The following is a 24,075-nucleotide window of genomic DNA, read 5'->3' on the forward strand; positions in this document are numbered from 1 at the left end:
TGGGTAGTTAGTTCATACTTTTGTGTCTCGGTTTCTTCATCAGTGGAGATAACAAGGCCAATCTTGTAAGGTTTTTGTAGGGATTAAATTTATATATATATATATAAATTATACTGCAGGAATACAATATTATATATAATTAAACTGCAGGAATACAATAATGTACGTAACTCTTAGCTATCATTATTTTTTATTATCATCAGTATAGGAACACACTAGTCAAAGTATTGAATCAATTTTCACAAAAATTCTTAGGTGACTGAAACATGATAAGTGGACCCAAGATTTGACCTTAAGCATTACAGATCTATAGGTTATCATGTTCTGTAGAAACAACCATTATTTACAAAGTGCTACATAAAATCTAAACAGTTCACTAAAGAGAAGGTGAATTTATTATTACAAGATTAATATTAATCCAAGTGACTTCCCCAAGTAACAAATTAACAATTTATAAAACATACTCCCTGATTTTACCACTATAGTCTGAGAAGTGGAGAATGGTACTATATAGACAATGTATTGAAGCAATAAGCTTCTCTTTCTTTCTAAAGGCATATTATCTATTAATAATTAAGGGAAGCATTCAATAATAAACATTTGATTGACGTAAACAGGAATAAACAACTGTTCAGGATATACTCATAATGCTTTACCATATATTGTTGATTCTTAAAACTTATGTAAGAAGTAGATATATCTGAATCCCAGATTGAACAATGCATTCTAAAAAAAAATACTGATTACATTGGTCCCATACACAAGTTTTTCAATTTACAAACAAGTTCCTGCATTTGATGGAAGAAGGCATATTATATTTCCTCTGGTTTGCATGCACACGGAGTGAAAAATACTTCCTCATTTTCTTTAAGTATAAAATCATACTTGCAGATAGGTGGTCTGTGAAAGAGGAAAAGAGGAAGTAAAAAATAATTATTAGTAAAACAGCAAAGTTGCTTATCTTCTAAATAGTCTAAACATTAGAATATTCTATGTCTATAATTAACTAGTTCTCTAAATGCAGGGATCTGGAACATACCTATAGGATCATTTCCATTCTATCTCATCGGGCTATGTTGAGATAAAGTAGACACAATGTTTATGAAAAATAAAAACTCTCTGTGTTTCAACTTCTCTCTTTGTTGCTTCATTGGAATACTTACAATGTATGGGAGATATTGCTGGCTACTGAAATAACTGAAACCTGAACTCAACTAATTGGCTAGACCAGTTAGTCTACCATTGATAATCACCATGGAAGAGTTGGTCTGAATTGCAGACAAGTTTACCCAAATTATTTAATCAATTATCTTTGCTACCTATTAAAATAAAAATAATAGTATGTGAAGTATTCTATATCTTGGAGAGATTGTGTAGTTAGTATTGGAAGATTTCTGAGAAGTCACTGTGGTGTATCAGGCATCTTGTCTAGTTATTTATCTTTTTAAAGTTATAATGCTTTACATATATTGTTAATATCTTGAAAACCTTCAAAAAAGTAATTAACTATAATAAGAAAAGATTGGTAAATGTTAATATTCTCTTTAAAAGTTACTTAGAATAAGGTTTCAACACTAACACAGGTGGCTGTTTCCACCTGCCAGACAGGAAAAATCAGTAACTCACAGGTCACTGATAAAATGCATAGAAGGGTCTTGCCTCAGTAATGGGAGTAACTAACCCTAAACTGAGCACTTCTTCAGGCCTGCCTAATAAATATTGAAAGCAGGATATGAAAGAATCAACTTGTTTGTAAATAATTTAAACATCATCTTGAGAATAAACCTGAAGAATATTTATAGGAATACAAAAATATAAAGTACACAATGTGATAAAAATACACAATGTCTGGCATCTAATCAAGAATTATCAAGCATGCAAAGAAGCAGGAAAATTGGCCCACATGAAGGTAAACTGATGAAAACCAACCTAGAAGTAGCACAGATGTAAGAATCAGCAAACATTGAAAGAGTTATTATGACTGTAGTCCATGCATTCAAATAGTTAAGTAGAGACATGAGAGACATTAAAAAAAAAAAAAAAAATCATACTTCCGGAGGAGAAAATTACAATATCTGATATGAAAAAATACCCTGGATGGGATTAGTATCAGATTAGACATTACAGAAGAAAAGAACAGTGATCTTGAAGACATAGCAACAGAAACTAATCAAAATAAAATGCAAAGGGTAAATGAACTTTAAACATTAGTAGGGCATCAATGAGATGTGGGACAACTTCACACAGCCTAATAAACTTGAAATTAGAGTCCCCAAAGGAATAGGTTAGAGAAGGGACACAGAAAAAGATATTTCAAAAAATAGTTAAGATTTTAGATGAAATTTGATGAAATCTATAAACACAAGAAGTATGAAGAAAATTACAAGTCACATAATAATCATACTATTTAAAATCAATGATGAGAAAATTTTAAAACTACCCAGAGGACAAAAAAGCAGATTTTCTTCACAGAAATGAAGGGATGATAGTAACAGATTTCTCATTAGGATCAGTGTATGGTAGAAGACAGTACAGCAACATCTTTAAAGTACTAAAAGTAAAAAAACAAAACAAAACTGTCAAACTAAAATTCTATAACCAGATAAATTATCTTTCAAAATGAAGCATCATAAAACTTTCTTAGACACAAAAGTCTGAAAGAATTCATAGCCAGCAGACCCACACTACAAAAGAAAAAAAAAATCTTAAAGGAACTCCTTTACTCAGAAGGTGAATTATACCACATGAATTATGCATCTACATAATGGTTAGAAGTGTACCAGAAATAGCAACTATGTGGATAAATATATGAATTTCCCTAATTACTTATATATATTTATTAGAGTGACTCTTTAAACAAAAATGACACATTGTATTATGGAGTTTTTAGCATATGTAAGTAAAAAGTATACCAACAACTGTTCAAAAGCTAGAATGAAAGAAATGGAATTATATTACTGTACAGTTTTCATGTTATATGTAAAGCGGTAAAATTCACACGAAGGTAGAGTGGGATAAATTATATAATATAAACCCAAAAAACTTCTAAAATAATTTGTTAAAAGAGTTATAGATAATAAATACACAAAAGAGGTAAACTGAAAACATAAGACTACTAAATTTATCCAAAAGAAGGTAGACAATGAGAAAAATGGGAACAAAGAATAGATGGGACAGATAGAAAACAAAATAGCAAGATGATATATTTAAACCCAACCTTATTAATAATCACATTAAATTAAAAGATGTAAATATCCTCGATTAAATGGCAGAGTTCATCAACATCATTTGTCATTTGAGAAATGCAAATTAAAAACACAATGAGATACCTCTACACATCTGTTGGGATAGTGAAAATAAAAACCAAAACAACAAAACTGGTGAAGGTGTAGTTTTTGGTGCAGGAGTGCAGTGGAATTCTGCCAGTGGGAATGCAAAATGTACAATCACTTTTGAAAACAGTCTGGCACTTCCTTATAAAATTAAACATACACTTATAATATGACCCAGCAATCTCACTTATAGGTATGTATCCAAAAGAAATCAAAACTTATGTTCATATAAAAACCGTCATGCAAAAATTTATGTTGGCTTTCGTTTTAGACTGATATAAATAATTGTGAACAAAACATATGTCTTCCAACTGGTGAATTTATGGATAAATGAACTGTGGTATATCCATACAATAGAATGTTATTCATCTGTAACATTCCATTGATATAAGTAAAAACCTGGATAAATTTTAAATGTACAAGATCTGGCAATTAACTTTGCGAACTTGACACCAGGTGCTTACATTTGGCAGCACTGTACAAACAGCTCAGTAAGGTTTCATAACCTTGTTATATCAGTGTCTCACAGCTGTGTTTGTGGCAATGTGTGGTGCTGTTTTGCTGAGTGGTGTTCATTATTGTTGTGTGTTTTTGTTTGCCATCATAAGAATATCTGAGCTTGAATCAGAGCAATGAACAAACATTAAATTTTGTGTTAAACATGGCAAGAGTGGAAGTGAAATCAGAGTCATGTTAGTCCAAGTTTATGGGGATAATGCCATAAAGAAAATGGAAGTGTAAAATGGATTAAACATTTATCTGGGGGGAGAGAACACGTCACTGATGAAGAGCAGTCAGGGTGTGCACTAATGAACAGAACGGACAAAAACATTGCAAAACTTTGTCAAATTGTGCATCAAGAGTGTCAGCTAATATGAGAAGCATAGCAGACAAAGTAAACATTGACAGAGAAACAGTCAAGAAAATGTTAACTGAAAATCTTGGCATGAGAAAGATGTGTGCAAAAATGGTCCCCAAAGTGTTTACCAATAAACAAAAGCAAAAGAGAGTCAAAGTCTGCCAAGACCTTTTGGAGAGGCAAGACGAGGTTTTGGGCCATATTGTCACCAGTCATGAAACATAGGTGTACGCATATGACTCTGAAACAAAACATCAAAGTGCACTGTGGAAGTCAGCCAATTCTCCACAACCAAAAAAGTTCTGTCAGTCCAAATCAAGAGCCAAAACGATATTGTTAACATTTTTTTATATCAGAGGAATTATTCATTATGAACGTGTACCAACTGGACAAATAGTTAACCAAGTTTACTATTTGGAAGTGCTGAAAAAGCTGCATGGAAAAGTTAGATGACCTGAACTTTTCACCAACAATTCATGGCTCTTGCATCACGGCAATGCACCATTTCTTTCTGTGCACATGGCACTTTTTGTGAGGGGAGTTTTTGGCCAGTAAACAAATCACTGTATTGGAAGATCCTTCCTACTCACCTGATCTGGCCCCCAATGACTTCTTTCTTTACCCAAAGATAAAGGAAATATTGAAAGGAAGACATGTTGATGACATTCAGGACATCAAGCGTAATACAATGACAGCTTTGATGGCCATTCCAGAAAAAGAGTTCCAAAATTGCTTTAAAGGGTGGACTAGGCACTGGTGTCAGTGCATAGCTTCCCAAGGGGAGTACTTCGAAGGTGACCATAGTGATATTCAGCAATGAGGTATGTAGCACTTTTTTTAGGATAAGTTCTTGAACTTAATTATCAGACCTCATATGAAGCTAAGTAAAATAAACCATACTTTAAAGGCTACATACTGTATGATTCCTTTTATATAATGCTCTGGAAAAGGTAAAATGAGGTACAGTAGTTGCCAGGGAGTAGGAGTGGGAAATGAGATTGAAAATAAAGGAAGGGCACAGGCAGTTTCTGTGATTGATGGAAATGTTGTCTCTTGATTGTGGTGGTTGTTGTATGACTGTATGAATTCATCAAAACTCAGAACTGTATGCCAAGAGTATGTTTTACTGTTAAGTTTTTAAAAGCAGTGTTAGTCCAACTTTCCTCAGGAAATCATACCTGGTCACCTCTACTGTGAATATCCCTTTCAGGCCCTAAATTTGAAGTCCCGGTTCTACTGGCAAAACCTGAAGAACTTATGTTGAGGTCTCTATCACAGCTTGCTACAGAGAGATAGTTACTGATTGAGTGCTTACACAGTTTAATCTGGGCCATAAGCCATCCTGTTTTTATAACTCACATTCCTAATAATTTGGCAGTGATAATTCTCATTAATTGCACATTATCTGTATAGACAGATCTAAATAGGAAAAGCAACTAGATGGTTATGACAATTATCTAGGTAATTAAACTTAAAGCAGACATTTCATCCAAGCATCTGTTAGCATCCCAAGCCAGCAGGAAATGGTAAGAGTTTTGCTAAACACCCACAAAATATATTTTAGGTTTTTTTTTTCCCTGAGTAGAAATAAAGTCCATCTAAATCTTATAAATTTAGTAAATTTTCATAGTCTGTCCACCGTTTACATTCCACATAAAAATTGCATGCATGCTTCCTTTTTGCTCTGCAGTATAACCCTATGACTTCACCCTATTTCTTACTTAACTAATGAATGAGTTGTATACAGCATTTCTCTATGTAAAACATAATTTAGAAGATAATGAGTCAAATATAACAGTGGTCACATCTGTCTGCCTTTCCTTTCCCCTTATAACAAGTCACTTAAAAACGAGAAAGGCGTAGAGAAAGCAATGGCTGTCTATGTCTATCTATAGGCTCACCAGTACTGTGTGTCAAGGTCTGAACACAAGTAGAGAGATGAAAGAGTCACAAATGTTCCTCCTCCTTGATATTCATTTTATGAATATAAAACAACGAAATTGTTTAATGTGCAGATATGCATCGATAGTCAGTGTTCATGATAAGCAAACACTGGGAAAAAATCAAGTATCCAACAAAAAAGGAAAAATTAAGTTGAATATTCTACCAAAGATGGAATATGATGGCAGCCATTACTTATAGTTAGAAATATTGCTTATAACCAGACCCATGATGTTGCATAGCTTCAAGTTCATTATGTGCATCCTGTTATCTCTGTGAACAGTGAGCCTTGAAGCTATTGCAATGAATACGCTGCATGATTCTACACAGACTTAAATGATGAGAGGGGTATCTAACTCTGGCACTTTCTCATATACACATAGGGTCGATTATCCTTGGTCCCTTTTACTGTCTACATATGTGGAACTAAATTTCTCTTTCTCATCTTAAGCTTGAGTGTTGTTTCATGTATAAAGATTCTAGCTAAAATTCTGGTGTCTGACTGGCCAAGACTATATGCTTATATAAGAAGACTTATATGCTTCTTCCACAGTGCAGAGGAAACGTGTTTATCTTTCCAGTTATGATATATAGGGAGCAGACTTTATTCCTGGACAATAAGAATCCTTTACATCTAAGTACCAGAACACAGGATGTAAAACGACAACCTCTAAACTTCTCTGCTCATACTCACCTTCCTTATGCTCCGAGAGGTATTAATAGGAAAGACTAGGGGAATATGATAGTGTGACACCCCTGGCCTCTTTAAAATCTAGCTTTTGGGGGCTACCAAAATACAGTTGACCCTTGAACAATGTGAGGATTAGGGGTGCAGACCGCCTCTCCCTGCACAGTTGAAACGTGTGTATAGCTTTTGACTCCCCCAAAATTTAAATACTAGTAGCCTACTGTTAACTGGAAGGAAGCCTTACTGAAAATATAAACAGTTGATTAACACATATTTTGTAGGTTATATGTATTATATACTATATTCTTACATCAAAGTAAGCTAGAGAAAATAAAATAATAGGAAAATCATAAAGAAGAGAAAATAAGTACATATTATGCATTTGTGACGTATCTAACTTTTTTAAAAAAAATGGTATTTCTAAGCTATGTGGTTTGACTGTGAATTTTTTCAAATTGTCACAAATCTCCAAATTTTTTTCCAATATGTTTATTGAACAAATTCTGTATATAAGTGGACCCATGCAGTTCAAACCTCTAGTCCTCCAAACATGACCTGTTAACCTTCCTCACTCTCTCTCTCTCTGTTTGATATACTTTGGCATGGAATGATGTTGGATAATATTCTTAACTGCAAATATCCATATATTATGGTATTTTTATAAGTATTTCACTCAAAGGGAAAGTACAGTGAAATTACGCCTAGATTTTTTTTTTCCATTATAATGACATCTTATTTATTGACTTTTGAATGACTAAATAGTCTTATAGCAAAAGTTACAAAATAACTTACACTTCAAAGAATTTTCCCAACTCTCCTCCACTGATATAAATAAACCTCATCTAAATGAATATTCTTCTTAGTTTTTATTTTTATTCTCCAAAAATTCTTATTGCTAAGTTCAACATTCACAGAAAAGCAATTGGGAAGTCAGGTACATAAATACAGGAACATAAAGATGAAGTGGTGGCAACTAATTAAAGGAGAGCGGTTTCTAGCAATCCACAAGCCCCTCGGTTGATGCTACCTGTCAGAACAACTCACTGTCCAAAATGACAGGTGACCATCTCATTAAAGAGCTCTTAGAGGTTCATAGTGCTTCCACAGGAGTGTTTTTTGTGGAAATATGGATTCTGCTATGGCAAACATGTACATCAATACCATGAAGACAAGAAGAGTGGAAAATTTCTCCGGTTGCAAGGACATCAAACCAAGAAGAGCCCATTAAATGGGCTTAGAAAAATACTGCTAGAACCTATCGTCTTTAAGAAATTGGGACCCACACAGTAATGATGGTGGCACATGTTTTGGAATGGGGATATTTGTAACATAACTGACAAACCAAGACTGGTGACTGTAGGGCCGGCTCAGTGGCTCAGGCGGTTGGAGCTCCGTGCTCCTAACCCCGAAGGCTACCGGTTCGACTCCCACATGAGCCAGTACCAGATGGCTCAGTTGGTTGGAGCGTGGGCTCTCAACCACAGGTTGCCGGTTCGACTTCTCGACTCCTCGACTCCCGCAAGGGATAGTGGGCTGTGCCCCCTGCAACTAACAACAGCAACTGGACCTGGAACTGACCTGCGCCCTTCACAACTAAGATTGAAAGGACAACAACTTGATTTGGAAAAGTCCTGGAAGTACACACTGTTCCCCAGTAAAATCCTGTTCCCCTAAATAAACAAACAAACAAATAAATAAATAAATAAAGTTGTAAAGATTAAAAAAATAAATAAAGACTGGTGACTGTAAAATTAAAGTGTTGAGTCAGACTCTTCCCACGCTGTAATATATATATGTTAATGCTGCACACCTGGTAAGTATATTCTTGGGGTTGAATCTCCAGTGATCTGTAGACTCTTAGATACAGCAGATGAAAACAGACTTTTTTTCTCTTCTCAAATAAAGGGTAATAAAGTTGGGCAAGAGAAGCGATCATTAAAAGTCATGGTCATTTCTATCTTCTGCTACCATATATCTCATTATAGAGTTTTCAGCCACTGGACCTCATCTGAAAAAGGACTCTCAACCCCTCTGGAAATATATATATATATATATATATATATATATATATATATATAAATTATTGATAAACTTCTAAGGCAGACATTTGTCTTACTTTTTTCATTTTTGTTGTGTTTTATGAAACAATTCTGTGTGTGTTTTCCTTGCTTGGATAATGTGATTCCAAACGAACCTCATTCAAAACAAACAAACAAACAAAAAAACTGCATTTTGTACCATTTAGATATTCTAATAAAATATAATTTAAAATAAACAATAAACAGATATTTGAGTACATGAATTCTTAAACCACTCCTTAGCAAACTATATTTTCGAGTTTAAGAGATAACAAATTGAAATCAAAATTTAGTTTTCTTACCTTTCTGGGTATGTAAGTGATTTTAACATGAAACGCTTGATGCTGTATTTACATGTGGAACATTGTCGATTTGAGCTTTGATACGCCAAACCAATGCTTGAAATATTTACATCATTTAAAAATTGAGCTAGAATCTTGACTTCTTGAAGTTTATGAAATGATTTGTTCTCCCTAAACAGAAAATTTGATATACTCAGCATATTACTAATTTGAAATATAGTTTAATTCTAAAATGAAAAATCATCTTAACAATGGAAGATAAAGAGACCAATCTTACAGGAAAAAAAGGCCAAACAATAAATATTTAGTTAAGTATTTATTAAAATAAGATAAACAGTAATTTAAAACAAAATAAAATATCTGCATCCTCATACACAATATTTTGGGTATACTTTTTGGAGAAAAAGTGGACATCTTATTTTTTTGACTAGGTATCTAGATTATTCATTTGTCTAAAATTAGAGAAGTAATTTTATGCTTCTTTTTTTAGACCCTAAACAACAATCACAGTTCCTTGAATAAACACGGTACTCTAATAATAATCCTTTGTTGTTCTGTGCCACTTTATCAAAGATCTGTGAATTGAAGGAATAATTATAAAAGCCCAAGATTCAAAAGAAAAAATAAAGGCAGTATTTAATACAAACAATTTCTTCAGAACTGCAATAAAGTTTTACATACTTGATCTCCAACGACCTCCACAACTCCTTTTATTAGGTACTATTAGTATTACCATTTTACAGATGAGAAAACTGAGTACCAGAGTATACAAGGGCCTTTCCAAAGCAAGTAAATGCTAAGCTGTAATGCAAAGCCATGGCGATGCACGTCACCACTCCACCCAATTCCTCATCCCTGTGTGCCAGAAATGTGGGTCCCTGGAGTCATTTCGGCCAACATGTGCCTGCTGACTCCAAAGGAAACTCCAAGGATAATGAGGAGGAGAAGGAGGGGGGTTGGGGAGAGGAAAGGGAAGGGAGAAGAGAAGAGGGGAGGAGAGAGTAGGGTAGGGAAGGAAGGGGAGGAAAGAGGGAAGGGGAGGGGAGGGGAAAGATGAGGAGGGGAGGGGTAAAAGAGAGGAAGGGAATTTTTAATAAATAATTTCCTCCTTTCAGGCAGTCTTGCTTAAGCAAAAGTGACAACCGCACATACAACAGCTGACGAGCAGCCAGTGGGGCACCCAGCACCTGTCCATCTTATATTCGTCCTTGCACTAGTCCCAGAAAGGTCCTTATCACTCCCCTCGGAGTTCACCCTCTGCTCCCTCCTAGCAGAGTTCCTGTGTCACAGAACATAATGTCATGGTCCTATCTCTATGTTCATCCAAGATCTTCTCTACATTTCTCAGAGATACTTCAGACTCAACTTGTCCAGACAGTAACGTGTTGTCCTCCTCCACAAATCCACATCCACTCCAATGGTTTCAAATGCCAACTGTTAGCTGGTGACGGCCAGATCTCTGCCCCCTGCTGAGCCCTGTCTGCTGAGATCCAGACACATGTACCCACTGCTATTCACCATGTCTACTTGGGTATCTCAAGGATGCCTAAAGCTCAGTAGGTTCAAATCTAAATGATATCTTCCTGAACACCTGCCTCTCACACAAAAAAACCCTAAAGTGTACACATTTCCTTACCATTTTCAATGGCACAAACCACCTGTGGCTCAAGCCAGACAACTAGGATTCACTCTTGATATAATATCCTCTCTTTCAATCCCTACATCCAATCTATCATAAATTCCTACTGACTTTACCTATAAAATGTCTTGACTCTGCTTTGAATTCCTCCTCACGTTACCATCTCCACTGCAAACACTATCTCATGACACCGCTGTTCCGTGCCCATTTTCTTACAATAGCACCCTGTCTTCCTCCTCTAATCCACTGTAGTCAAATTGTTTTTCCAAACTAAAACTCCAATCCTGGCCCCAACCAGACTGCCTCAACTAAAATACTTCAGTGGTTTTCATTGGCCCAGTGAATAAAATATAAATCCTGGAACATGTCCTACAAGTTCTAGTTCCTACAAAATCTAGGTGTTCTCTATCTTTCTCATCTCTTGCATTCTTTGCCTCTATTCTCAGGCATATTGCACTTCCTTCCATTCCTGAAATGGGCTGTGTTCCCTCCTACTTCAGGGTCTTTTCCTGTGTTGGCCTCTGTGCCTGGAATACAGCAAAGCAGACTAAATCCAGCTCATCATTTAGATCTCCACCAATATAAAGCGTTCTTAAAGAAACTTTTAGTGACTGCCCCTAACTAATTCACAGCCTCAATTTTATGTTTCTTACGCACTATAATTTGCCTCAAGACATGGACAGATTTTATTTACATATTTTTATAACTATTTGATTAGCTTTATAGCCTTCATTAGGCTGTAAGCTTAAGGAGGGTAGGACCATGTCTACTTTTCTCATCACAGTATCCTCAGCACTGAGCACAGTGTCTAGTTCAATGCAGAGTCATTAAAAATTGTTTGAATAATGACAAACATCATTTTATTTGTATTATATATTTTTAAAGTCTATCAGCTGCACTAGACAAATTATGTAAAGACAGAAATCTAATTTGTCCAGAATTTTGTCCCCGATTTCTAGTGCAGTTCCTGGCCTATAGAAGCGCTCAGAAACTTTTATTGCATGATTAAATCAGTTACCCTCCATGTATCTCCTAGCTCAGCAAACAGCATCATAGTTTAAATAATCATCAAGCGTAAAACTTGAGGTCATGCTAGATTGGTTTATTTCTTTCACTTCCACATGTTTAACTAATCATAAAAACACATATATTCTAAATCCTAAAAATGAACTTCCACTTACTTGGTTCACGCCCCATCATCTTTCAAATTAATTATTACAATAGCCACGTTTCTGATCTGCTTCCACTCTAATTTCCCCATTACTCATCCATCTGGGGAACAGCTCCAACCTGAATATCCAATATGGATACTCCGTTTAAAATCCTACATTGGCACATTAATATATTTGGCATCATATTGTAATGTGTAAGTGATTTTTAATGACAAAGCATAGTGATCACACTATAACATTTATATAAAAATCAAGGTGTAGGACACATATGCAATAAGATCCTAATACTACTAAATAAAAAAAATATTAATATGTGTGTGTACGGGGCATGTACAAGATCTAGGAGAAAAAGGAGAAGGAATCGTTATAAACCAAATGGTCGATGTAATTCTCCCTAGATGATATAATTATAAATCATTTTCATTTTCTACAGTAATATGACATTTTTTACAGTAAGCAAACATTCCCATTTTAATTGTGAAAAAGGAAATAAAAGATCACTTAAAAGTCTCTGAATTCCCTGGCATCTAAAACAGTTAAAATCCCACAGCATGACTAAATTTATTAGTGAAGAATTATTAATAGAAACTTAATAAAGCCATTGGCCAGTCTTAGATGGACAGATTTACCATCGGTATATGTTCTGTATTTTATATTCCTTTATGAAAAATGCACTGATTCAAGTATTTGAATAAAATGCCTCACAATTTCATGATGTTCTGCATAGACTATGATGTTTGTAAAGGAAATCAAGATTCGTAATTTCTTTGCCTTCTGAACAAGTTTGAAACAACTGTTGTAGGACGCAGTCTGTGGGCTATTACTGAAATCAGGTACTTTCCTATCTCCACGTCTTTGAAATCAGCCTGGATATAAAATCTATGCTACTTGGATTGTCTTCCAAAGTGGATGGTCAAGAAAACAAATGTTTAATTTATGAAAGAAGAAAGAAAACTGAATTATACTTACTCATAGAGCTTTGGCTCTTGAAGCACTCCAAGCTGGTTTAATACTGTAAATGTAATATGGCCATCCTTCATAGTACTATCCACAACAATTATACTGAGAACAAAATAATAGGCTACAAAACAAAAATAGAGAATGCAATTCACATTTAAAAATTGTATTTTGGTACATATGCAGATATGCATGTATGTATATAGTATGTAATCTAGGCAGATATTATATATGCATATAATACTGAGAGGCACTTATTTGACACATGGGTAATACATTTTACTTCTTGCCAATTTTTAACTAGTCTTGAAAATGAGGAATGTCAAAATCTGCCAGGTAGTCATGGGTACAGTGAAGAATTGGACAAATCATTAGTGAATACCAACGGTTCTGAAAACAAACAAAAAATTCAGCATTTAAGTCAATTAAACAATTTTTTAAATAGCACATCTAAGGTAAATATAAGGTTCCTTAATTACCTGATTGATAGTCCTAGCTAAACTTGCTTAACAATATAATTCCCAATTTCACTGGCTGTTTAGGAATGACTATGAAATTAAATAATCCTTGATAGCGTGATCTCATAGTAGTTCTTATTCAAAATGCCTCTACTAAAAATTGATAGAGTCTATCTTTCAGAGGCAAGCATGCTGAACTCATCCCTATAGTCGATGCCGTCTGGGCTATACAGAAAGGTCTGACTCTGTGAGCTTTCCCAAGTACTGTGCACCATCTTCAAGAAGACAATTTATATAAACAGAACGTGGAATGCATGAAATTTTCTTGTGAGAAATATATGTACTAAAAGTATGCATATTAGCTGTTAAATGTTGCTACTAAACAGTCATTGTAACTTTTTGCTTTTTGCCTAACACTTAGTACTACCTCAAATAAAGTAATGGATTTATGATTGAACCTCACCAATTTCTAACATACTAAGAGATATAAAGATAAGAGATAAGAGATATAAAGAAATACTTATTTTGAAGGGACTGCCCAGCTTTAGACAAAATACTTTGGTCTACCTCACCCAAAAGAGGTGACCGTTCAGACTTGTTCAGATGATTTCTGGCAGCAGGACATATTGAGATGCTACAGAATAAGCCCTTCTTCTGCTACAAGCACACAGAAATTCTGGGTGTACGATCCGTAAATTAAATACACAACCAAGCTCAGATGAAGAAGGGAAATTTCAGGCGGAAAAATGAACAGAAATTAAAGTCAAATATAAGGTTATAATAAGGACTGAAGCCCTGGAACGCCATGGGACTTGAGAACTGGGTGTAGCATGGAGACAGAGGCTTAAGTGTCAACTTCCATGCTGGAACACAAGACATGATGCAAAATGATAGAGCTGAAATGAAAATCCCTGCACAGTACAGACTCTGTAATCATGTGCTCTGGAGAATTCCTCCTATTGGTTGTGTGGGGGTTTTACATAGAAATAAAAAGTATTCTCTGAGACTAAAACTCCATGTAACATGGAATTTAAACTTACACTTGTCACTTGGTGAATGGCCCTCTCCCCCAATTTACATTAAAAATGCTCCTGGATTATGGTACAACAGTTCTAAAAAACAAAAACAAAATCCAACTTGCTCTGATTGGGAGAATTTTGAAGAGCTGACTGCAATGAATTTTCTACATTAAAAGAAGATATAAATATTTATTTTGAAATAGCACAAATAATTTTTTCTTTAATTTTTAAGAGAGATTTGGACTGACAATTGAGAATAGAAAATGATAATAAACCATAAATAGATAGATAGATGATAGCTTGATTTAACCAGAAGAAAACTACAGATTATCTGTAGGGAACAATTAGATTGACAATAAATGAAAAAAAATAATAAATTTATCTGAAAACAATAGAATGAATATCTTCAAAGTGCAAAGTGAAAATAACACTCAATGTAGAATTCTACCCTGAACTAACTTTATATTCCAGAGTAAGGGAAAGATAAGGTTATTTTCAGAAAAACAAACACACTGAGAGGGACTACTAGTGAAAATCACTAAGGATATACTTCAGCAAGATAGAAGTTAAACTCAGAAGGAAGAAGTGGGGGAGGACAGGGCAAGATAGTACAGAAAATTGAAATTGGTAAATATAAATGAGCATTTGATGTAACGATAACATTCATAAAAAATACTGATTGTTAGATAAGGGTGAAATAAAATATTACAGAACGTAATAGTGAAGATAGAAAAAACGACAAGATTCAAAGGCTTTATGAGACAAAATCATTTGATAGAATCCAGTAATATAGTCTGTGAGGCAAGATGTATTTTTAAGTGGAAAGCAAGAAAGAACTAAGTCACCAGAACTATATCACAATCCTGAAACTTTATACATCTAAAAAAAAAGAATCACAACCTCAGAATCCATAATGCCAAAACCTAAATCACATGACTTCCTGCTAAAATAAAAGCTTTACACACAACTGAAATTCTAACGTAATATACAAAAAGTCCAGGATGTCATTGAAAATTACCCATTATACTAAGGACAAAGAAAATCACAACTTTGGTAAGGAAAGAAAATCAACAATTGCTAACACTGAGATAAATCAGATGCCAGGATTATCTGACAAGGATTGTAAAGGAGCCATGATAGAAATACTTCAAAGCCAGTTAGAGTCTCTTAAAACAAAACAAACAAACAAACAAACAACAACAACTATATATATATATATATATATATATATATATATATATATATATATATCTGAAAAATAGAACCTATAAAAGAAAACAAAATGGAAATTACATAAATGAAAAATATAATAACAGATACGAAACTCATTGGATATGCTCAGTAATAGAGAGGAGATGATAGAGGATAGGTAAACTTTAGGACAGATGAATCTGTCCCTCACTGTACAGCAGAGAAAAAATAGACTGAGGGGAAAAAAAAGAGAGAGAGAGACTCAGGGACCTGTGGAACTATAATAAAAGGTGTAATATCTGGGCTAGCAGAGTGTCAGAAGGAGAAAAAAGATGTGGGATTGAAAGAATATTAGAAAAAATGATACCTGAAAACTTTCTAAATTTGGTGAAGGAAACAAACACACAGATTCAAGAAGCTGAGTCAGCCTGAAACAGGGTAAACCTAAAGAAATCCTCAAAAAGACAGATCATAACTAAACTTCAGAAACCTAGAAATAAAAACATCTTGAAAACTGCCAAAGAGAAATGATGTATTACCTACAGGAGAACATGAATTTGAGTCACAATAGATTCCTCATCTGTAACCACCCAGGCCAAAAGGAATTAGCACATTTTTCAAGTGCTAAAAGAAAGAACTCAGCTCTGAATCTCATATCCAGCAAAACTATCCTTTGAGAACAAAGAGGTAATAAAGACATTCTCAAAGAAAAACTGAAAGAATTTCTCATTAGCAGACCCAACCTTAAATATTATAAGAAGGAATTTATTCAAACAGAAAGGATTTGATGAAATAAATAATCTTGGAGATTAAGAAACAAAGAGGAAACAATGGGAAGACAAGATATATGGGTACATACAATAGATTATCCTTTTCCTCATGGATTTTATAAATTACATTTGATGATTGAAACAAAAATTATCACAATATCTGACACTCAATACAATGATATTTAAAATTAGAGAATGTCAGAAGACCTAAATGGAAGTGAGGTTCCCACATTTCACTTGAAGTGGTAAAATGTTGATAACAGTAGACTGAAAAATCACATATGCATACTGTAATTGTAGTAAACCTCCCCAAATATGTCCATAACCTAATCTCTGCAACCCGTTAATAAGGTACCTTAAATGATAAAAGATAATAAAGATCTCAAATGGAAGTAAGGTTACTAATAAGCTGACCCTGAAATAGGAAAATTACCCTAAACTATCCAAGTGGTCCTAATGTAATCACAAGGAATGCAATCACAAAGCCTTAAAAGCAGAAGAGGAAAGCAGAAGAAGAGAATCAGAAAAATAAATGTAAGGCAGAAGCGTCAAAGTGATTCAGTGTGAGGACTCAACCCACCATTATGGAAGATGAGGCCACAGCTACAAAAATGCATACTGCTTCTAGAAGCTCAAAAAAGTCAAGGAAACAGATTTTCCCCTGGGCCTCCAGAAAGGAATGCATTCCTACTAACATCTTCATTTTTGCACAGTAGCACTTGTTTCAGTCTTCTGACCTACAGAACTGTAAGACAATAGATTTGTGTGTTTTAAGTCACTAAGTTTATGGTAATTAGTTATGGTAGTGATAGAAAATGAATACAGATTTTGTTATGAAGACTGAGATGATGCTATAGCCCTTCCCCAAAAAATGAGGAAGTGGCTTTGAAACTAGCAATGAGCAGAAGCTGTAAGAATTTTCAGGCACAGTAACAGAAAAACCGAGATTACCTTGAACTGTATTCGTACAAATGTAGATGTGAACAATTCTGCTAGTGAAGACTCAGAGTAGGTGAGGAGCATGTTTTTGTAAACTGGAGGAAAAGAATCCTCGCTGTGTGGTCGCAGAAAGCTGAGCAGAATATGTCCTGAAATTATGTGGAAAGCAGAAATCGTATATGAAAAAATTGGACATTTAGATGGGGGGATTTCCACGCAAAAGGTTGAAAGTGTGGCCATATTTCTTATTGGTGTTTATGGTTAAATGTAAAAGACATAAACTGAGATAAAAGTGTTAAACAAAACAAACCCTACTCTGATGATTTGAAAAATCTTTATCCTATTAAGTTCACAAAAGATACTAAAACTAAGAGATTCACCAACAGGAAATTATGCTCTAGAGTTAAAAATAGGAATGTGGATGGACAATGTTTTGCTTTAGAAAGATAAAAAAAGTCAGTGTATTCAGTAACACACAAGTCTCTTTAAAAAAATTAAGTGTGTGACTCATAGATTCCCTCAGATGTCTCAGCAGAAGCCAAAAATAGAGGTAGTATTTATGTTAAAAAGATATTTTGAGGAGCCTCTTGCCTAATGGAATGAATTTCTGTGACATAAATGGAGATTTAGAAGGTTTTTGATAATGTTGCAGCAGCATAAATACTGCCAGCTTGGACTGAAAGGGACAGAGAGAGCACAAAACAAAAGAAAGTTGTGGGATCCCCACAATTCTACAGACAAGAAACAGGCTAATAAAACTATGCAGATGCAAGCATATGCTATAATTCATATAAAAATAAAAAGTAAAAAAAGAAGAAGGATGACTCTGAGACCCTAGAATGTGGAGCTATGAACGCAAGAGGCAGAACCTAGGGTGAATAGACCACAGGGGATTATTCCCCAGCCTTGAAACCAAATAAAATTTGCCTCACTGGACTATAAAATTATTTGGTACCATTGACCCTATTATCCTTTCATTTTCTCCCTTTTGAACAGGAATGTCCATAACTAGTATTCTTTTCCTGTCTCACCACTTTATTTTGGGATCAGATAACTTAATTCTTGAGTTTTACAGGCTCACACATAGACACAAATTGTGCCCAAGGATGGATTCTGTCTACAGCCTCAACCAAATCTGATTTATATTTAGAATTAAATGATATGATTTGGAACTTTTATCTGATGAGGTTAGATAAGATTTTTTACTTTGAGTTGATAATGTTGGAGGCCAACCAACAAACTCTTATTGACATAAACAGAACACTCCACCTAACAAAAGCAGAATACACATTTATTTTACATGCCTATGAAACATTCACCCAGATAGAGATATTCTGGGCTATAAAAAAAAAAAAAAAAAAAGGAAGAAGAAGAAAGGAAGAAAGAAAGAAACTCACCAATATTTAAAAATCACTAAACATTTGGAATTAAACAACATGCTTATAAAGAACCCATGGCCAAAGAAGTCTCAAAAAGAAATACATGGAATTAAATGAAAATGAAAATACAATGTATCATTACATGTGGAATACAGTTAAAGCAATGCAGAGAGAGAAATTCATAGGATTAGACATGAAGAAATATATTTTCATAAACAATAGAACAAGAATCAATGAAATTTAATTCAAGAAAACAATAGAAAATTAATTAAACAAAAAGATGGTTCCTGGAAAAAAGGTAATAGAATTGATAAACTTCGGCAATATAGACAAAAATAAAAAGAGAGAAGACACAAGTCACCACTATCACCAATGAAATAGAAGATATTACTACAGATCTTGTAGTCCTTAAAAAAATAATAAGGAAATAGTACAAACAACTTTATGCTCATAAATTCTATGCCTCAGAAGTAAAGGACAATTTCTTAAAAACCACAATCTACAAAAACTCAACCAAGATGTAATTGATAATCAGAGTAGCCCTATATCCATTAAAGGAAGGAGATTTGTAACTCAAACACTCCCCAAAATGAAAACTTGAGGCCCAAATGGTTGCACAAGAAAATTTTATTAAACATTTAAAAAGAATTAACACCAATTTTGCACAATATATTCCAGAAAATAATAGAAAACACTTACCAACTCATTTTACGAGATTGTGTTATTCTTATATGAAGACAATATTACTCTCATGAACTTAGACACAAAGTCTTCAACAAACTATTAACAAGCCAAATCCAACAATGTATAAAAAGAATATTCACTATAACCAAATGGGGTTTATTACAGGAACACAAGACTGGCTCACATTCTAAAATCAATGTAATCTTATATTTCAACAAATTAAAGAAAAAAAAATGATTATGTCACATTGCAAAAAAAGCATTTGACAAAATCCAACATGCATTTATGAGAAAAATTCTTATCAAGTTAGGAACAGAAAGGAATTACTTTTATTTATAAAGATTGTCTACGAAAAATGTACAGGTAACATCATACTTAATGGTGAAAGACTGAATGCTTTCCCTCTAAGATTAAGAAAAAGGCAAGATGTCTGCTCTCATCATTCTTATTCAACACAGTACAAGGAGTTTCAGCCACTGAAATATGTCAGTAAAAAGTAAATTAAAGCCATACAGATTAGAAAGTAAGGAAATAAAAGTTTCTCCACGACATGGCTGTTACACAGAAAATTCCAAGAAATCTGTTTTAAAATGTGAAGAAATAATAAGGAAATTCAGCAAGATCTCAGGAAACAAGTTCAATACAAAAGTTTCAGTCCCATTTCTTTATACTAACAACGAACATGGAGATCTGAAACATTTTTAGGTATAGAACCAAAATACTTAGGTATACATAACAAAAGAAGCTCAGGATCTGTATTGCTGAAAATTATAAAATGCTGATGAAAGAAATCAAAGATTCAAAGTAAATAGAAAGACATAACATGCTCATGAATCAGAAGACTCAACATGGTAAAAACGTCAGTTTTTTTCAAATTGATCTATAGGTTTAATACAATTCCTATGAAAATCCCAATCAAGTTTTTGTAGACATAGACAATCTTATTTTAACTTTATACTGAAAGGGACATACCCTAAATATCAAAATAATCATGACAAAGAAGAATAAATAATAAATAATCACTCTACATGATATTAAGACTTACTACATAGCTATAGTATTTAATACTGTATAGCATTGGAAAAAGGATAAACACATAAATCAATGAAACAAAATAGACAACAAAATATAGACCCAATAGAAATAGACCTAAACAAATATGCTTATCTTATTTTTTATAAAGGTGCAAAAGCATTTCAATAAAGTAAGGATAGCCTTTCCAACAAATGGAGAAAATGGGAATCCATAGGCATAAAATTGAACCTCAAGCTAAATCTCACATATTATTCCAAATTTTTTTTTAAAAAAATGGATTATAGACTTAAAAAACACATAATACTATAAAAATTTTAGAAAAAGATGTAGGAGAAAATCTTCAGGACCTAGGGATCAGCAAAGAGTTCTTAGACACCAAAATTATTTTCCACTAAAGGGAAAAAAATGATAAATTAGACCTCAATAAGAGTGAATCCTTTTCCCCTTACAAAAGCCCTGTGAAGATGAAAAAACAGTAAAGTTACAGGCTGGAGAAAATGTTTGCAAACCAAATATCCAACAAGTACTACCAAAAATATATAAAGAACCATCAAAATTCAACAGTTAAAAAAAGTCCAATTTTATTAACAATTGTCACCCCAATAAATTTTTTAAAAAATTTTAAAAAAGAAGGTAAAAAGGAAAGAAAAGAAAGAAAAAAAAGTCCAATTGTAGAACTATATGGAGATGGAAGGAGAACTGGCTCTGGGTGGTAAACACACTATGTGATTTATAGAGGATGTAATATAGAATTGTATACCTGAAATTTATGTAACTTTACTAACAATTCTCACCCCAATAAACTTTAATATAAAAAAGAAGTTCAACTGTAAAATGGGCAAAAGACACAAACACACATTTCATCAAAGAGAATATATGGAAAGTATATTCAATATCATAAGCTGTCATGGCAACAAACATGAAAAACTTCAATAAGGTATCACCACATGTTTATCAGAATGGATAAAAATTTTCAAATAATGATACCACCAAACGCTAGTAAGAAATCACAGAAATTGGATCACTCGTACTTTGCTGAGAGAAATATAAAATGCTACTGCCACTCTGCAAAACACTGTCAACTTCTTACAAGTCTAACTGCAATTAGCTCTGACCCAGCAATTGAATTCCTGGGCCTTTACAATGGATGAATGAAAACTTAAATTCACACAAAAACTTGTACATAAATTTTCATAGCAGCTATATTCAAAATAGCCCAAAACTAAGAACATCCTAATGTTCTTCAACAGATGAATCATTAAACAGAATGTAGTACATACTACTCAGCAATAAAAAAGAATGAATGATTGATACTTGCTACACTATGGATGAACCTCCAGAGTATTAAACTGGAAAAAAGTCCAATTAAAAGGTCACATGCTGAATTTTCCCTTTATGTAACATTTTCAAAATGAAATTTTAGGAATCTGTTAATGGATGCCAGGGGTGAGAAACAGCAGGATGGGAGGAGGCAGGAGGGTGATTTATGTCTTTATAAAAGTGCCACAAGGGATACTTGTGGTGATTAAATTGTTCAGTATCTTAACTGTGGTGATAAGATACATAGACCTGTACGTGTGATTAAGTTGTACAGATCTACACACACACACACACACACACACACACACACACACACACACACACACGAGTCTGTGGGGGAAATATGAACAAGATGGGAGGATTGTATCAATCAAGATACATGTGTTCTGATGTTCATTGCAGCTTTATTTATCGTGGTAGTGACATTATATTCTATAGTGTGGTGAAATTTTACCATTGAGGAAAACTGGATAAAGTGTACACAGGATCGCTCTGTATTATTTCTTACATCTGTTTGTGAATCTAAATTTACTCAATAAAATTTTTAATTTGAAAAATGGACAGGCCAAAAAACCATCGACAAAACAAAGGTAACCAACCAAATGGGAGAAGATATTTGCAAATAATTCCTCTGATAAGGGGCTAATATTCAAAATATATAAGGAACTTACACAACTCAACAAGAAAAAGACAATCCAATTAAAAAATGGGCAGAGGACCTGAACAGACACTTCTCCCTACAAGACATACAAACCGCCAATAGATATATGAAAAAATGCTCAACTTCACTAGCTATTAGGGAAATGCAAATCAAAACCATAATGAAATATCACCTCACACTGGTTAGAATGGCTATCATCAAGACAAATAAAAAGTGTTGAAGAGGCTGTGGAGGAAAAGGAACCCTCATACACTGTTGGTGGGAATGTAAATTGGCACAGCTGCTATGGAAAACAACATGGAGGTTCCTCAAAAACTTAAGAAAAGAATTACCATATGACCCAGCAATCCCTTTCCTGGGTTGTCGTGCAGGAGACCCTGCTCGCTGCGCCATTTGTCGTGCGCGGAGGCCTTCTCGCCGTGCCATCTTTCAGGCGGGGCGGCCTGTGGGGTCTCTGCTCCCGCTCCCCACACAAGAACGCAGGACATGGTGAGGCCGAAAAGGAACACCCACGGAGCCATAGGTAGGGGAGTCATACCACTGTGGTCTCACTGGAGGCTGGGCCCACCGGACGCGTGACCTGCCGTCCGCTTTTCCGCCAACCGACCGACTGACGACTCTTCTCCTCTCTCTTCTCTCTTCTCTCTTCTCTCTTCTCTCTTCTCTCTTCTCTCTTCTCTCTTCTCTCTTCTCTCTTCTCTCTTCTCTCTTCTCTCTTCTCTCTTCTCTCTTCTCTCTTCTCTCTTCTCTCTTCTCTCTTCTCTCTTCTCTCTTCTCTCTTCTCTCTTCTCTCTTCTCTCTTCTCTCTTCTCTCTTCTCTCTTCTCTCTCTCTCCTTGGCAGTCCTCCGTAGCCGCAGCAGTTATACCAACGGCCAATCGGCTAACCGGCCACAGCTGACGGCCAATCAGCCACAGCCAACGGCCATTCACCACCCGAGCCAGTACTCCTTCACGTGAGGCCGAGAGCCTGTAAACTACTCTCTGGGGCTCTGTCCCCACATGGGTATCTACCCAAAAAATCTGAAAATATTTATCCATAAAGATACATGTGTTCTGATGTTCATTGCAGCTTTGTTTACAGTGGCCAAGACATGGAAGCAACCAAAGTATCCTTGGATAGATGATTGGATAAAGAAGATGTGGTATATATACACAATGGAATACTACTCTGCCGTAGGAAAAGATGCAATACTGCCATTTGCAACAACATGCATGGATCTTGAGATTATTATGCTAAGCGAAATAAATCAGACAGAAAAAGTCAAGAACCATATGACTTCACGCAAATGTGGGATATAAAACTGAAAGCAACAAAGGAACATGACAAACAAACAATGAAGCAAAAACTCATAGACACAGGTAACAGTTTAGTGGTTACCAGAGGGTAAGGGTGGAGGGGTGATGGTAGAAGAGGGTAAAAGGGGTCAGATATATGGTATGGAAATAGAACTGACTGTGGGTTGTGAGCACACAATGTGACATATAAATTACATATTACAGAATTGTACATTTGAAACCTATGTGATTTTACTAACCATTGTCACCCAATAAATTTAATTTAAAAATAATAATACTAAATAAATTGACGGGCCCAATTCTGAATAATCAAACACATCACTAATGCTTAAAGAATTATAATATCTTAAAATT

At 34.5% G+C, this 24,075-nt stretch overlaps 1 protein-coding gene across 4 annotated transcripts in view; it reads right to left on the minus strand.

Moving 5' to 3' along the window:
* Positions 1-286: 286 nt before the first annotated feature.
* LIPI (lipase I) overlaps positions 287-24,075 on the minus strand; it is a 36,534-nt gene continuing 12,745 nt past the window's right edge. For 3 of the 4 annotated variants that reach the window (XM_088793966.1, XM_019741997.3, XM_088793968.1), the window contains 3 exons: positions 12,981-13,092; positions 9,201-9,371; positions 287-900 (listed from right to left, as the gene is read on the minus strand). In XM_088793966.1, coding sequence (XP_088650092.1) covers positions 813-900; positions 9,201-9,371; positions 12,981-13,092 — 371 coding nt within the window. In that variant the 3' untranslated portion in view covers positions 287-812. Of the gene's footprint in view, positions 901-6,138; positions 6,170-9,200; positions 9,372-12,980; positions 13,093-24,075 lie in introns of those variants that run through there. The other variant, XM_088793965.1, reaches the window with a different exon arrangement.

This window comes from Rhinolophus sinicus, chromosome 17 (assembly GCF_057876585.1).
Source record: "Rhinolophus sinicus isolate RSI-liver-muscle chromosome 17, RSI-T2T, whole genome shotgun sequence".
NCBI lineage: Eukaryota > Metazoa > Chordata > Mammalia > Chiroptera > Rhinolophidae > Rhinolophus > Rhinolophus sinicus.